The following is a 12,695-nucleotide window of genomic DNA, read 5'->3' as shown; positions in this document are numbered from 1 at the left end:
TTGCTGAAAATAAGACATTCAATAACTAATGTTGTCATGTGCTGAGAAGCAATTTTATTGGTTTTCTCTCTCATTAAATTTGGGATCAAAGCTTTGTATTGTTTGTTAGTACAGAAAGATGTCCCTGAGGGTCTATATTGTGAAAAGTATTTATAGCACATGGTGCTGAAAAACCCACAAACCCAGTGCAGATTAGAGCGATTTAATATGGGGAAACACATGTCACTGAGATGGTTCAATGGGGGGACGTTGAAAAACACTGATGGGTATTCATGCTGAGTTAAATATAGGTTGTAGTCACTGAAGTACCATGTTCATGATCTGGCATCAATTTAAATTGTGTTACACAAAGAATAATCATTAATAATGTCTTACAATGTGAGTGTTAGATTTTTTTTTTTTTTTTTTTTTTTTATTCATCGGGGCAAAATCAAACTCTGAGTCATAAAAAATGATTAGTATTTGTAGCTCAGTGTCACTATTCTTCCGCAATTACGGGAGAAACACTTCAAGGTTTCAGATGAAAAGGAACATTTTGATTACATTTATGGTGCTTGATGAATATATGAAAGCAGTAGGTATTCAGTGTCCTTTCATCCAAATGACTCAACCTGTGCGTCATATTATTCGGGGGGGCCACATTAAAATGGACTAGAAATCAAACCACAGCTGTTTGCATCGCCATCATCCAGACCATCATTCCATATCAGTTCGCACAAAACAGCCCTTTTTCTACACCCAGGACACAGTATTACACAACAGTAATAAAGGAAGCCCTAAAAGAGACAATAGGACAGAGAACAATAAGCATAAGCCAACAGAAAAGAAAAGACCCAGAAACAAAAGGCCTGCGGGAGAAAGTGAGAGAGAAAAGGAAAATTTTCCAGAAGGCCGGCAAAGAGGAAAAAAGGAAGCTCTAGAGAGCTACTACGAAGCACAAAAGAAACTAAGAAAGGCAACGGATGAAAAATATAAAAAAGAAGTTCAAGAGAACCTGAGCAAAATTATTACCAGCAGAGACCCAAGAAATGAGATACGGAAAATGAGGAAAAAGTTAGCCAAGAAGGGACAGGCAGAATACAACTACAACACACAGGACAATAGAGAAATCACTGATGAGGAAGAAATCAAATCCCACATAGCAAACTGCTACGAGGACCTATACCGAGCAAGAGAAGGTAAACCGGAGTATGAAGCATGGACCAATAGAATATCGGCAGAGGTTGAGAGAGATACAAACCAACTAAGACCGCAAAACATACCAAAAATAGACCTCGAAGAGATGCTGCGGGTAAAGAGGAAACTAAAACGGAAAAAGGCAACGGGACCAGACAACATACCAAACGAAATATTCATAAATGCAACAAATGGCACTATGAAAATATATTGTACAATGTTTAATCAAACGGCACATACAAACAAAATCCCTGATGAATGGAGGAACAGCCACATTGTAAGTATATACAAAGGTAAAGGAAAAAAAGGCAAATGTGCCAATGAAAGGGGAATTACCCTCAGCAGCAACATAGGGAAATTTTATGAAAGAATCCTACATCATAGAATAAAACCCCTGATACAAATTAGTGAACTACAGGGAGGTGGTAAGGAAAACATAGGAACTGCAGACCATATTTTACTATTAAACCACCTGATTGACAACAAAAAAAACAAAGTACATAATGTTCCTGGATGTGACCAAAGCATATGATAAAGCCTGGGCAGATGCTCTGATGTACACGCTCTACAAAAATGGACTAAGAGATAAAATATGGCTAAAAATAAAGGAGCTCAATGAAAGCCTGAAAGCCTCAATAATGACCAGATATGGACTTACAACACAAATACAAATCAAAGACAGCATTAGACAAGGAGGAGTCCTGTCAGTCATAATGTACACACTACTAATAGACGAAATAGGCAAAGAGATCCTGAATAACAACCTTGGAATAGAGACAGGTACAGGAAAAAAAATAGGATGCCTACTATGGATGGACGACATAGCCGTCATAGCAGAGACGGCCAAGGAAATGCAAATAATGCTAAATATTACAAATGATCTGGCAAATAGGTACCACATAGAATTTGGGGAAGAAAAAAGTAAAGTTATGACGATAGGGAAACCAAAAGATGATACAAATTTCTACATAGGACCCAAAAAACTGGAAAAATGTGTAAATTACAAGTACCTAGGGAAAATAATCAACAATAACAACAACCAAGCCGACCAAATAGAAGAAGCAAAAAAGAAAGCAGAAGGAGCCTTACAAACCATCCTACAAATAGCAGGAAGCCCGGACCTAAGAGGAATAGAGATGAGAGTTATCTGGCAACTAGTGGAATCATGCATAATCCCAATAATTGTGTATGCAGGAGAGTCAGTGGTAACAACAAAAAAGGAGGGGAAAATGAGGAACCAAATCTTGGACAGTATATTAAAACGGCTCCTAATACTACCAACAACACCGAGAGAAATCATGTATGTGGAAACAGGGCTCTGGGATATAGACCATATAATACAAAAAAACAAGGTCAACTTCCAAAAAAGGATAAATACAGTAGGATCAGACCTAATGAAAAGAATAATCAACAATAGTAAACCATGGAAAAGGGAAGTCAACAGGATTATGGAAAAACTGCAGATAACGAATCAAACAAGCAAAGGAGATATAAAAAGGAAAATAGGTGAACAGCTAAAGAAGAATATCAAAGAACAAGGAGAGATCAAATCAAAGGTAAAACATATTGAAAAGGTAAAAACGCTGGAAGTAGGAAAAAGGAAACCCTACCTGGACAAACTAAACAGGATGGAAGCACATAGCATCATGATGGCAAGAACAAGAATGCTGGCAGTAAAATGCAACTATAGGAATAAATATGCCAATGTATCCTGTAGGTTCTGCAATGCTGAGGAGGAAACTCAAAAACATATACTAGAAGAATGCCAGCAAGTCAATAGGCAAGAATGCTCGAAAGTAACAACGGAGGATATCTTTGAAGAAGATACAACCGAATTAAGAGAAACTGCAAAAGCTCTTACACGGATCGAGGAAAAGCTAAAACACTAATGTGCTGCTCCGCCCTCAGAACGGTAGGGGAGCCCCCAGCAGACCTGGGAACGCACACACGAGAAGGAGAAGGACCCACACCAATTGTACTTAAAGGCCCCGTCCCCCTGGCGTTTAGGAAGATTTGCATATGAATTGCGCACAGAATTGGTTTATATTCGGTAAACATCCACAGTAGCCATGAAACATGCCTGTATGAGTCGGCTGACATCCGCACACGTCTGCAATTATCCGCAGAGGCACGTTTTTCCATTGCCGGGATTTTTGAGCTGCACAAAATTTTGGTTGTGGATGACATCCGCCTTACATACGCAATACATACTCAATCTATGCGCTGTATATCCGCCGTTATCCGCTGATATCCGCAACTGACGGGGTATTGCGGCTTTGCAGCAGACTGGGACAGTGTGTAAAACGGGTATATAGCATGCCTATCACGTCCACATCATGAACTAAAATAGGTTGTAGCGACTGCATACAGATTGGCCACAAATAAAGCGTTTGTATTACGTCTGCTTTGCATCTGATTTGCAGACAATTTGCGAATGCATAACAAACACTTCATGTAAACCCAAAGTACTATATAAATGTGGCAGAAATTGACATACTTGCCAGTCTTTGCCGGTCCAGCTGTGGAAACGTACAGATGTAGATATGGATCCCCAAGATATAGTTTGATAGTTGCTGCCATCCGACATACCAATCAACTTGTCCAAGTCCAGCAATTGCTCCAGAGGCTGTGGTGTTGGTGTGAATAGTGATGCCGAAAGGCCAGAGTGCACTTCTTTTATGACCGCAATGCAGATGCCGCACATGCGCAGTACAACCGCTGTTTCCGCAACACGTGCATAATGCATTCTCAATACATCCGTAATACTTCCGTGATAATCGCAATGCATCCGATCCGTTTCCTCAATACATGCGTCATACATCCGTGATTGTTCTCATATATTCGCTATACATTATTAATATATCTGTAATTCATACTGAGGAATTTGTCATTTTTGGCCAATTTTGTTGCAGACGGCAACGAACGCCCGAAATTTGTATACTCAATTCCCCAGTGGGAGCGAGCCTTAACTGGCTAATTTGTTGGACTCTGCCGACTATGCTCATTTGCATTGACAATGGGAATGAACATAGTCGGCAGAATTTTTAGGATGCAGAATCATTTTGGACATGAACCTCGAGGCTGCGCCAAGGTGCTGAAAGTGAAATTCCCACTGTGGGTCTGTGCTGCATTAGAGTGTAGTGCTCCAGAACTAACGCGGAGATCACATCTGATCACAACTCCCCTCTTTAAAAAGAAAAAAAAAAAAGACTCGTGCGTCACTAGCCTATCCATTGTTTACGTTCTGCAGTAGCGATTGATTGGTTGGATGAATTTCATTTGCCATTGCATTCACTTGTTTACTGCCTGTGCATATTTGATTGCCTTTTCTCTCTACCCAAAGTCTTTTTGGAGGTTTTGCAATTTGAAATTACTGCAATAAATTTTATTTGTTTTTAAGTGGGCGCATAATGTTTTGGAAATGGGGATTTACCATTATGGTGGAAAAATACTGCATCAACCTATAGCACTAAGATGTAATGTGTGCCCTGCCATCTACATAGGGTGGGTTGGGGGAGGTGACGTCTGGTGCGTACTATGGGATATAATCTTGGCGGCGGTCTCTTCTTCCCTTCTCTAGTGCTACACGCTACACGATCGCCCCATGATCTCCTCAATATATACACTCAACAAAAATATAAATGCAACACTTTTGGTTTTGCTCCCATTTTGTATGAGATGAACTCAAAGATCTAAAACTTTTTCCACATACACAATATCACCATTTCCCTCAAATATTGTTCACAAACCAGTCTAAATCTGTGATAGTGAGCACTTCTCCTTTGCTGAGATAATCCATCCCACCTCACAGGTGTGCCATATCAAGATGCTGATTAGACACCATGATTAGTGCACAGGTGTGCCTTAGACTGCCCATAATAAAAGGCCACTCTGAAAGGTGCAGTTTTATCACACAGCACAATGCCACAGATGTCGCAAGATTTGAGGGAGCGTGCAGTTGGCATGCTGACAGCAGGAATGTCAACCAGAGCTGTTGCTTGTGTATTGAATGTTCCTTTCTCTACCATAAGCCGTCTCCAAAGGCATTTCAGAGAATTTGGCAGTACATCCAACCAGCCTCACAACCGCAGACCACGTGTAACCACACCAGCCCAGGACCTCCACATCCAGCATGTTCACCTCCAAGATCGTCTGAGACCAGCCACTCAGACAGCTGCTGAAACAATCGGTTTGCATAACCAAAGAATTTCTGCACAAACTGTCAGAAACCGTCTCAGGGAAGCTCATCTGCATGCTCGTCGTCCTCATCGGGGTCTCGACCTGACTCCAGTTAGTCGTCGTAACCGACTTGAGTGGGCAAATGCTCACATTCGCTGGCGTGTGGCACGTTGGAGAGGTGTTCTCTTCACGGATGAATCCCGGTTCACACTGTTCAGGGCAGATGGCAGACAGCGTGTGTGGTGTCGTGTGGGTGAGCGGTTTTCTGATGTCAGTGTTGTGGATCGAGTGGCCCATGGTGGCGGTGGGGTTATGGTATGGGCAGGCGTCTGTTATGGACGAAGAACACAGGTGCATTTTATTGATGGCATTTTGAATGCACAGAGATACCGTGACGAGATCCTGAGGCCCATTGTTGTGCCATCCAAGAACATCACCTCATGTTGCAGCAGGATAATGCACGGCCCCATGTTGCAAGGATCTGTACACAATTCTTGGAAGCTGAAAATGTCCCAGTTCTTGCATGGCCGGCATACTCACCGGACATGTCTCCCATTGAGCATGTTTGGGATGCTCTGGACCGGCGTATACGACAGCGTGTACCAGTTCCTGCCAATATCCAGCAACTTCGCACAGCCATTGAAGAGGAGTGGACCAACATTCCACAGGCCACAATTGACAACCTGATCAACTCTATGCGAAGGAGATGTGTTGCACTGCATGAGGCAAATGGTGGTCACACCAGATACTGACTGGTACCCCCCCCAATAAAACAAAACTGCACCTTTCAGAGTGGCCTTTTATTGTGGGCAGTCTAAGGCACACCTGTGCACTAATCATGGTGTCTAATCAGCATCTTGGTATGGCACACCTGTGAGGTGGGATGGATTATCTCAGCAAAGGAGAAGTGCTCACTATCACAGATTTAGACTGGTTTGTGAACAATATTTGAGGGAAATGGTGATATTGTGTATGTGGAAAAAGTTTTAGATCTTTGAGTTCATCTCATACAAAATGGGAGCAAAACCAAAAGTGTTGCGTTTATATTTTTGTTGAGTGTATATACCCAGGGTCTTACCACTTGTGTCATACGCACTGTGAGCACGCCACACATAGGGGTGGAAGTTGAGATGTATTTCTGTCTTGTGGGGCCCACAAATGGCAAGTGCGAGGTACTTGTGTACAGTAGTACTTCTGAAGCACGTCACCTGTATGACGACTGTGTTTCACAGCCATTGTAGTGCCCCTACTAGCTGTGCTCCTGATTTGGTTCAGGCATACGATGGGAGTCTGGGCCACGTACATGCTATATGCATTCTTGATTTTTCGCTAGACCTGTAGAATTTGCATGTGCAGGACCAAAAGTCTCCACAGGTAATCTGCAACCTTCTACGGAGCTACATGCATGCGATACACACATCTCATGCACGGGATTAAAATTTTTCCCCCGCAGGCTGTCCGTAGCAGCAGGTACAGCGGTTTGTGAATGAGGCCTAAGGCAGATACATAATTGGACAGTGAGGCTTTTTTGTAATTTTTCCTCTGTAATCTGTCACAATGAAGAATTGACACAATCACAATGGGATTGAAATGAAGACTTTCAGCTATAATTCAAGAGTTTGAACCAAAATATTGCTTTAACTGTTTCAGAAATACAATGATCTTTATGCACAGTCCCCCTGTTTTCAAAGGCTGTAAGTAACTGGACAGAATTAATATAAGGATTATTTTTAATAAAAATCATCACTTTTATAACTAGGTTTTTAAAAGACAACTCAGAGGATGGTAATGTATTAAGAATTTAGTTTGACCAATTACTTATGGCTTTTTTAAAAATGGATGCAGTTTGTGTAGAAATGCTTATAATGCCTTCAAGATGTACTCGAGATTTTTTCAACCTGGGCCATATTTATTTATTTGTTAGATATTTTAGGATTCAACATTTCACTCTGGACAAAAATCATTTTAATCAGACCAGTTTTGAGATAGCACCGTCACATGTGAAATAGCTATACAGTGTAATTATTAATTGCATGGGGCAAGCTAAACATCTCAATGCACAATATTTTCACTGATACATGGCGACAAGAAGTGGCTAATTTTGAGGGCTTAGCTTTGTTCATATAATTGTATTACATAGCTGGTTAACCCGTGACTGTGTTTGCACTCTAATTTAATCCTAGAATAATTACCTCCACCAAGGAGGTCATGTTGTCGGTTGCGTCTGTTTGTGTGTTGGTTGGTTGGTTGGCTTGTTAGCAGGATTACTCAAAAAATCCTCAACGGATTTCAATTAAATTTTTACCAGGGGTGTATCTTGGCCTAACGTAGAAGTCATTACATTTTGGTAATAATCCAGAACACGATCCGGATCCAGTAATTTTTTTTAAGGATTCTTTATCATTGCAGGATAGGGCCAATTTCAACATTTTTGCATCTAACTTCATGAAGACGAGTTACAAAGGTTGAACAAAAATTAAGTTACGACAGAATAATTTAGCATTTGTTTCTCTTCATTGAATAAACTTATTAGAAAATTAAAAAAACTTGTGTAGTTCATGCAGTTTCTCTTTATAAACACATTTGCTGAAGATCTAAGGGTTTAACCACTGAATCTGAAACATGACAGTAGACGTGCAATAAGTCTCTTTGCCAAAGAGTATTCCATGTGACGTCAGTGACCCTATGGCCTTGGCGGAGGTTTGTGCTCTCCGAGTGCTTCTAGTTAAATTACTTTTTGTCCTGATTAAATGCTGAACCCTATAACCTCTACAAGTAAGACCCATTACCATTTAATACTTAATGTGATGTTTTTAGTTAAACCCTTTGAATTTAAGCTGAAAGTCTTCAAGACAAGCACATCTTGATCATGTCTTTCTAACTCAGTTGTGGGGATGGACACAGTTGCAATTACAAAAATGGTTGCTGCCCATATACTTATGGGCCTGCCTGTTGCTACTGTACAGTTTGTCTGGGTTTTGTAATCCTGTAGTAGATGTTTGTCTCCAGCACTGTTTGCAGTAATACGTCAACTGATGTGTGGAGTTTTTGTTTTGTTGGCAAGCAGGTCATAACAACTTTGAGTTGGATGCAGCATGTGAAGAATCTTTTCAGTGTGACATCGGCGGCTGCATCGAGCGGAGCCAAGTGTGCGATTTCCACACCGACTGCCCTTTAGGCGAGGACGAAGGCTTCATCTGTGGTGAGGTTTTTTGTTTTGTTTTGTTTTTCTCTCACACACAACAGGCTACTGCTTTAATGACAGAGTGAAATAAACATCTTTGAATCCTTAATCCCCAAAAATGCACTTAGGCTCATGCAGTTTGTTTTTATGCAGTCAGACCCGGCGCCACGAGGGGGCGTTTGGGGGCGACGCCCCCTCACGTCATCAACCCCACCCCCTCGGATGTGACAGTTCTCAAAAAATAAAAAGAAAAAGAAAGGAAAAAGAAATACTGGAAAATATAGCAAAATATTAGTTATTCAATATTATTATCACTTTACTGGGGCATTGCTGGGCCGGTATCGTAGATTTACGTCGACGGTACCTGGCTATACCCGCCTGCTATGCATCAACAAATGACGTCATAGCGCGCGCAGCCCAAGAACTGTCCGCAGAGGTGGGGGGGGGAAAAACTGTCCGCAGAGGAAAAGATGAAAATGCGAGAAGTGTGTTTTGGTTCCAATATGGATATTCCAGATGATTATCTCATGGATAGTACGACAGTGACAGCAGCTAATCAGCCTTGATAATGCTTTGGGAATGTGTCTGTATGCGCGTGTGCATATGTCTGTGTGTGTTTAGACTTAAGTGAGACATATAGCAATCCAAAAGTAGGGGTTCTGGCAGGCTGCATCTATTTGCATTAGCCGTATTAAAGTTTATATCCTTGATAAATTGTTAATCCTTTGACTGGAGGTCCCAGATTACCCGAGCAGCCAAGAGCATCCACTATGTTTGAAGTAAGTATTGTATGGAAACTTTAGTGTGAGGCCTGAGTGAAGATTTTTGGGTCTTTTTTTTTTCTTCAAAATATCCATGTCAGATGATATAGTCTCATCTGTTTTTAACACACTTGGGCCCAGTTTCATAAAGCAGTCTCATCTTTTAGTCTATTAAACTTAGTTAGTCGACTGCGGTTAGTCACCCAACATTATCCGTCTAATCACCGCTTCACATTGATGGCTAAACTTGTCAACATTTTACATTAGTCGATGATTTTCACGGGCATAATGGCTTCACCAGCACCTTTGCCAAGAAACTCCTCCAAAATGTGACAGTTTTGTTTACTTCCAAGTTGGTTGTTGTCATGAACTACCCAGCTTTTGTTTCGTTAACCGGCTTTATTGATATTTATGGACACATACAAACTGCAGAACGGCGTGCTTAGTTCTTAACCTAGCAGTTCTTCTACACTTCCGTCAAGCCTTTTTGTGCACACAGCACACAACGCTGCTCAGTGTAACAGTGACGCCCGGTGGCTAATGTGACAACTGTCACAAACACATCATGACTGTCGTCTGCTGCAACCACGGCCAAAAGCAGAGGAAGCTCCCCTTTTGGAGGAATACAAGCAATGTAGGGGTGCTCTCAAGTGTTCCATCAACTGGGTGTACATGATAGCCGCCGTTTTTTTGATGTAAGACACTTAAGGTTTGTTGACTAAAATAAGATTAGCCTCCTCTGTACCAGGCTAAAAACTTTAGTTGGGTAGTGCAAAACTTTAGCTGATTAAGCGCTTTGTACAACGACTAACAAAAGAATTAGTCAGCTAAGTGAGTTTCGTTGACTAAACAAGATTAGACTACTTTATGAAGTTATATATATTTTTGTCATCCAGGAAAAGGGGTTCAAATATGACCTCTTTAATTAAATGACATTATGTTGTAGTGTTAGACGTTCACGGTTTTCTTCTTGAAATAATGTAATTTGATTGTCAACTTCAAATATTAATTGAGTTATGTTGTTTTAAAATCATTCTTTTGTTGTCACAGATGTCAAAATATATGACAGGAGAGGGATGTTTTTTTTTGTTGTTGTTTTTTTTGTTGTTTTTTTTTTTTTTTTGCTTCCCACAGATGGTGAAAAGCCTCTCATCCTGCCTCCTGATGAAGCGTTTTATGTTTAGACCCCTTGTCTTGACTCTGAGGAGAAAGAGCTGGGTCACAGTAGTTGCCATTTCTTGAATGGCTCACTATGAAAATAGCTCTTATGTTTGTGCTAATATATTATTCATTCATTCAGTTTCGAAACCGGCTTATTCCAGTTAAAGGTTACGGGGGGCTGGAGACTATCTCATCGGTCATTGGGCGAGAGGCAGGATACGCTCAGAAGAGTTGATCTCCAGTCAATCTCAGAGTCGAACAACTGCAACTGGAACATATGTAGGACCTTGGAACATGTTTCTTCATAGTTTCCTAATATTGCTCTAGGAAACAACAAATGATTTAATGAGTTATAGCCAAATTTATTGGCTGTGATCAAAATAATATATATTTTATCAATTCATATTTCATAAATACTGTGACTAACTAAAATATTGTTACTTAGGGGTTTTTACATTCTTCATTAATTTGACCATTTAATAGATTTTCTAAAATATATATTTTATTTGGGGAAATTTTGGCTATATTACAATGGATTCATCCACGGGAATAGCAGAAGTATAATATCCATACTGTGTGTGTGTATATATATATATATATATATTATTAAAATTCACATTACCCAGCACCAGTTTTGAAGACTGTTCTTGATTTTATTTCGTTGCACTCATGAAAGGAAAACAAAAATATTTAATTTGTCTTAATAAGGACTGAGAATGAGGAGAAACAGTTCTGTTAAAGGTTCTTTTACCAAATTCTAAACACAGCAACAAAGGTGTTGTATCTGGTGCCTTTAAGAAAGCTAAAAGATGTTTTCCTTCTGAGAGCTCTTATTTTTCAGCTTAAAGCAGCTGGGGCTCACGGCTGCATGCACTGATGCTGTGATTCTGAGCGAAATGTGCTGATTTTTAGGTTTTTGATGGATGTCACGTGATACTTTTCCTGCGTAAAACATTAATAAGTGGATAAATGTACTGCATCTTGTGCTCTGTGCCACATTGCAATTGACTTGTCAAGCTATAATCTACACTGACTAAAATCTGAACACCATCTGGCTTTTGTTCAGATGCTCTTCCATTTGGGTCCCACTGCTCGTTTGAACATGATGCCTGTGGTTGGTCTGTATCTGATCGGCACTTCACCTGGAGAAGAGCTGCTGGAGACGAGGTCCTGCAGAGAGAAGACATGCAAGGCGTCACGCTGCACAGCACACCAGGTTGGCATGCACGCTTGCATAGCATGAGCAGTCATAATCAAATTCTCATACCTAGATTTTATGTGATATTTAAGTAGATGATGTGCACATCTGTTTATTTTATGGTTGACTACAGGGTGCTTAACAAAGTCCATGACTCACATATTTTTTTAGTTTCAAAACTTATTTACATCTCAAACCGAGATTTTATAGACCTCAGTACAGTGTTATATTGAGCTCACAGCTACAAGCTGCTTTCAGTATACTGAGAACAATTTTACTTTATAGTCTGCATTTAGTTTCCAGGAACACTTGAACATGAAACCAACAGTATCAGTCTGTATGTTCTACATAACAACGAAAGCTTTAGTAGTCCCATCAGTTAGATATTAGACTTACTGTAGAATTGAGACTTTACTGTTTCTTCTTATGTCCAAACAACCTCAACTAGCCATTTATCAAAGCACTCCTTAAGTTTTCCAGTGTCCAAAAGAAGCTGCAAATCCTGGCCATTGTGTAGCTGCCCCCTCAATATCTTATAACTCCTTTCATAAGGGGCTGGACATCCATGGTAGACACTTTCAATTAGAACAATCAAACCAGTTATATAGTTTGTCCTACATCCATAAGAAACTGTTATCAGAGGCAAGCAAGAGGAGGCAAGTGTGATGTGAAGTGTGATTACATTTAAGCACCACTTGATTGCATCACCACTGGGAATATGGAAGGGGCAGCAAGCCTCAGAGCTCAGGGAAGTGCTTTGCGAAAAGTCAAAACAAGGAAGTGGATTTGTCACATTGTCACTCAAAACAAACCAAAAAAAGTTGTAGTTTTGGGATACAAGGCACCCTATAATTTTGACCAAGTGCACATTTTCATTTTTGTAACTTCTACAACCCCTGGCAAAAATTATGGAATCACCGGCCTCGGAGGATGTTCATTCAGTTGTTTAATTTTGTAGAAAAAAAGCAGATCACAGATATGACACAAAACTAAAGTCATTTCAAATGGCAACTTTCTGGCTTTAAGAAACACTATA

General features: G+C 40.3%; 1 protein-coding gene across 2 annotated transcripts in view; it reads left to right on the top strand.

Annotated features, from left to right (window-relative positions):
• Positions 1-12,695, top strand: part of ltk (leukocyte receptor tyrosine kinase) — a 134,092-nt gene that overhangs the window by 76,554 nt on the left and 44,843 nt on the right. For both annotated transcript variants that reach the window (XM_034159725.1, XM_034159726.1), the window contains exons 6-7: positions 8,423-8,557; positions 11,528-11,677. In XM_034159725.1, the coding sequence (XP_034015616.1) occupies positions 8,423-8,557; positions 11,528-11,677 (285 nt within the window). The remainder of the gene's footprint in view (positions 1-8,422; positions 8,558-11,527; positions 11,678-12,695) is intronic.

The sequence above is a fragment of the Thalassophryne amazonica genome, chromosome 19, assembly GCF_902500255.1.
Source record: "Thalassophryne amazonica chromosome 19, fThaAma1.1, whole genome shotgun sequence".
Lineage (NCBI taxonomy): Eukaryota > Metazoa > Chordata > Actinopteri > Batrachoidiformes > Batrachoididae > Thalassophryne > Thalassophryne amazonica.
This window is presented reverse-complemented; position numbering and strand designations above follow the sequence as displayed.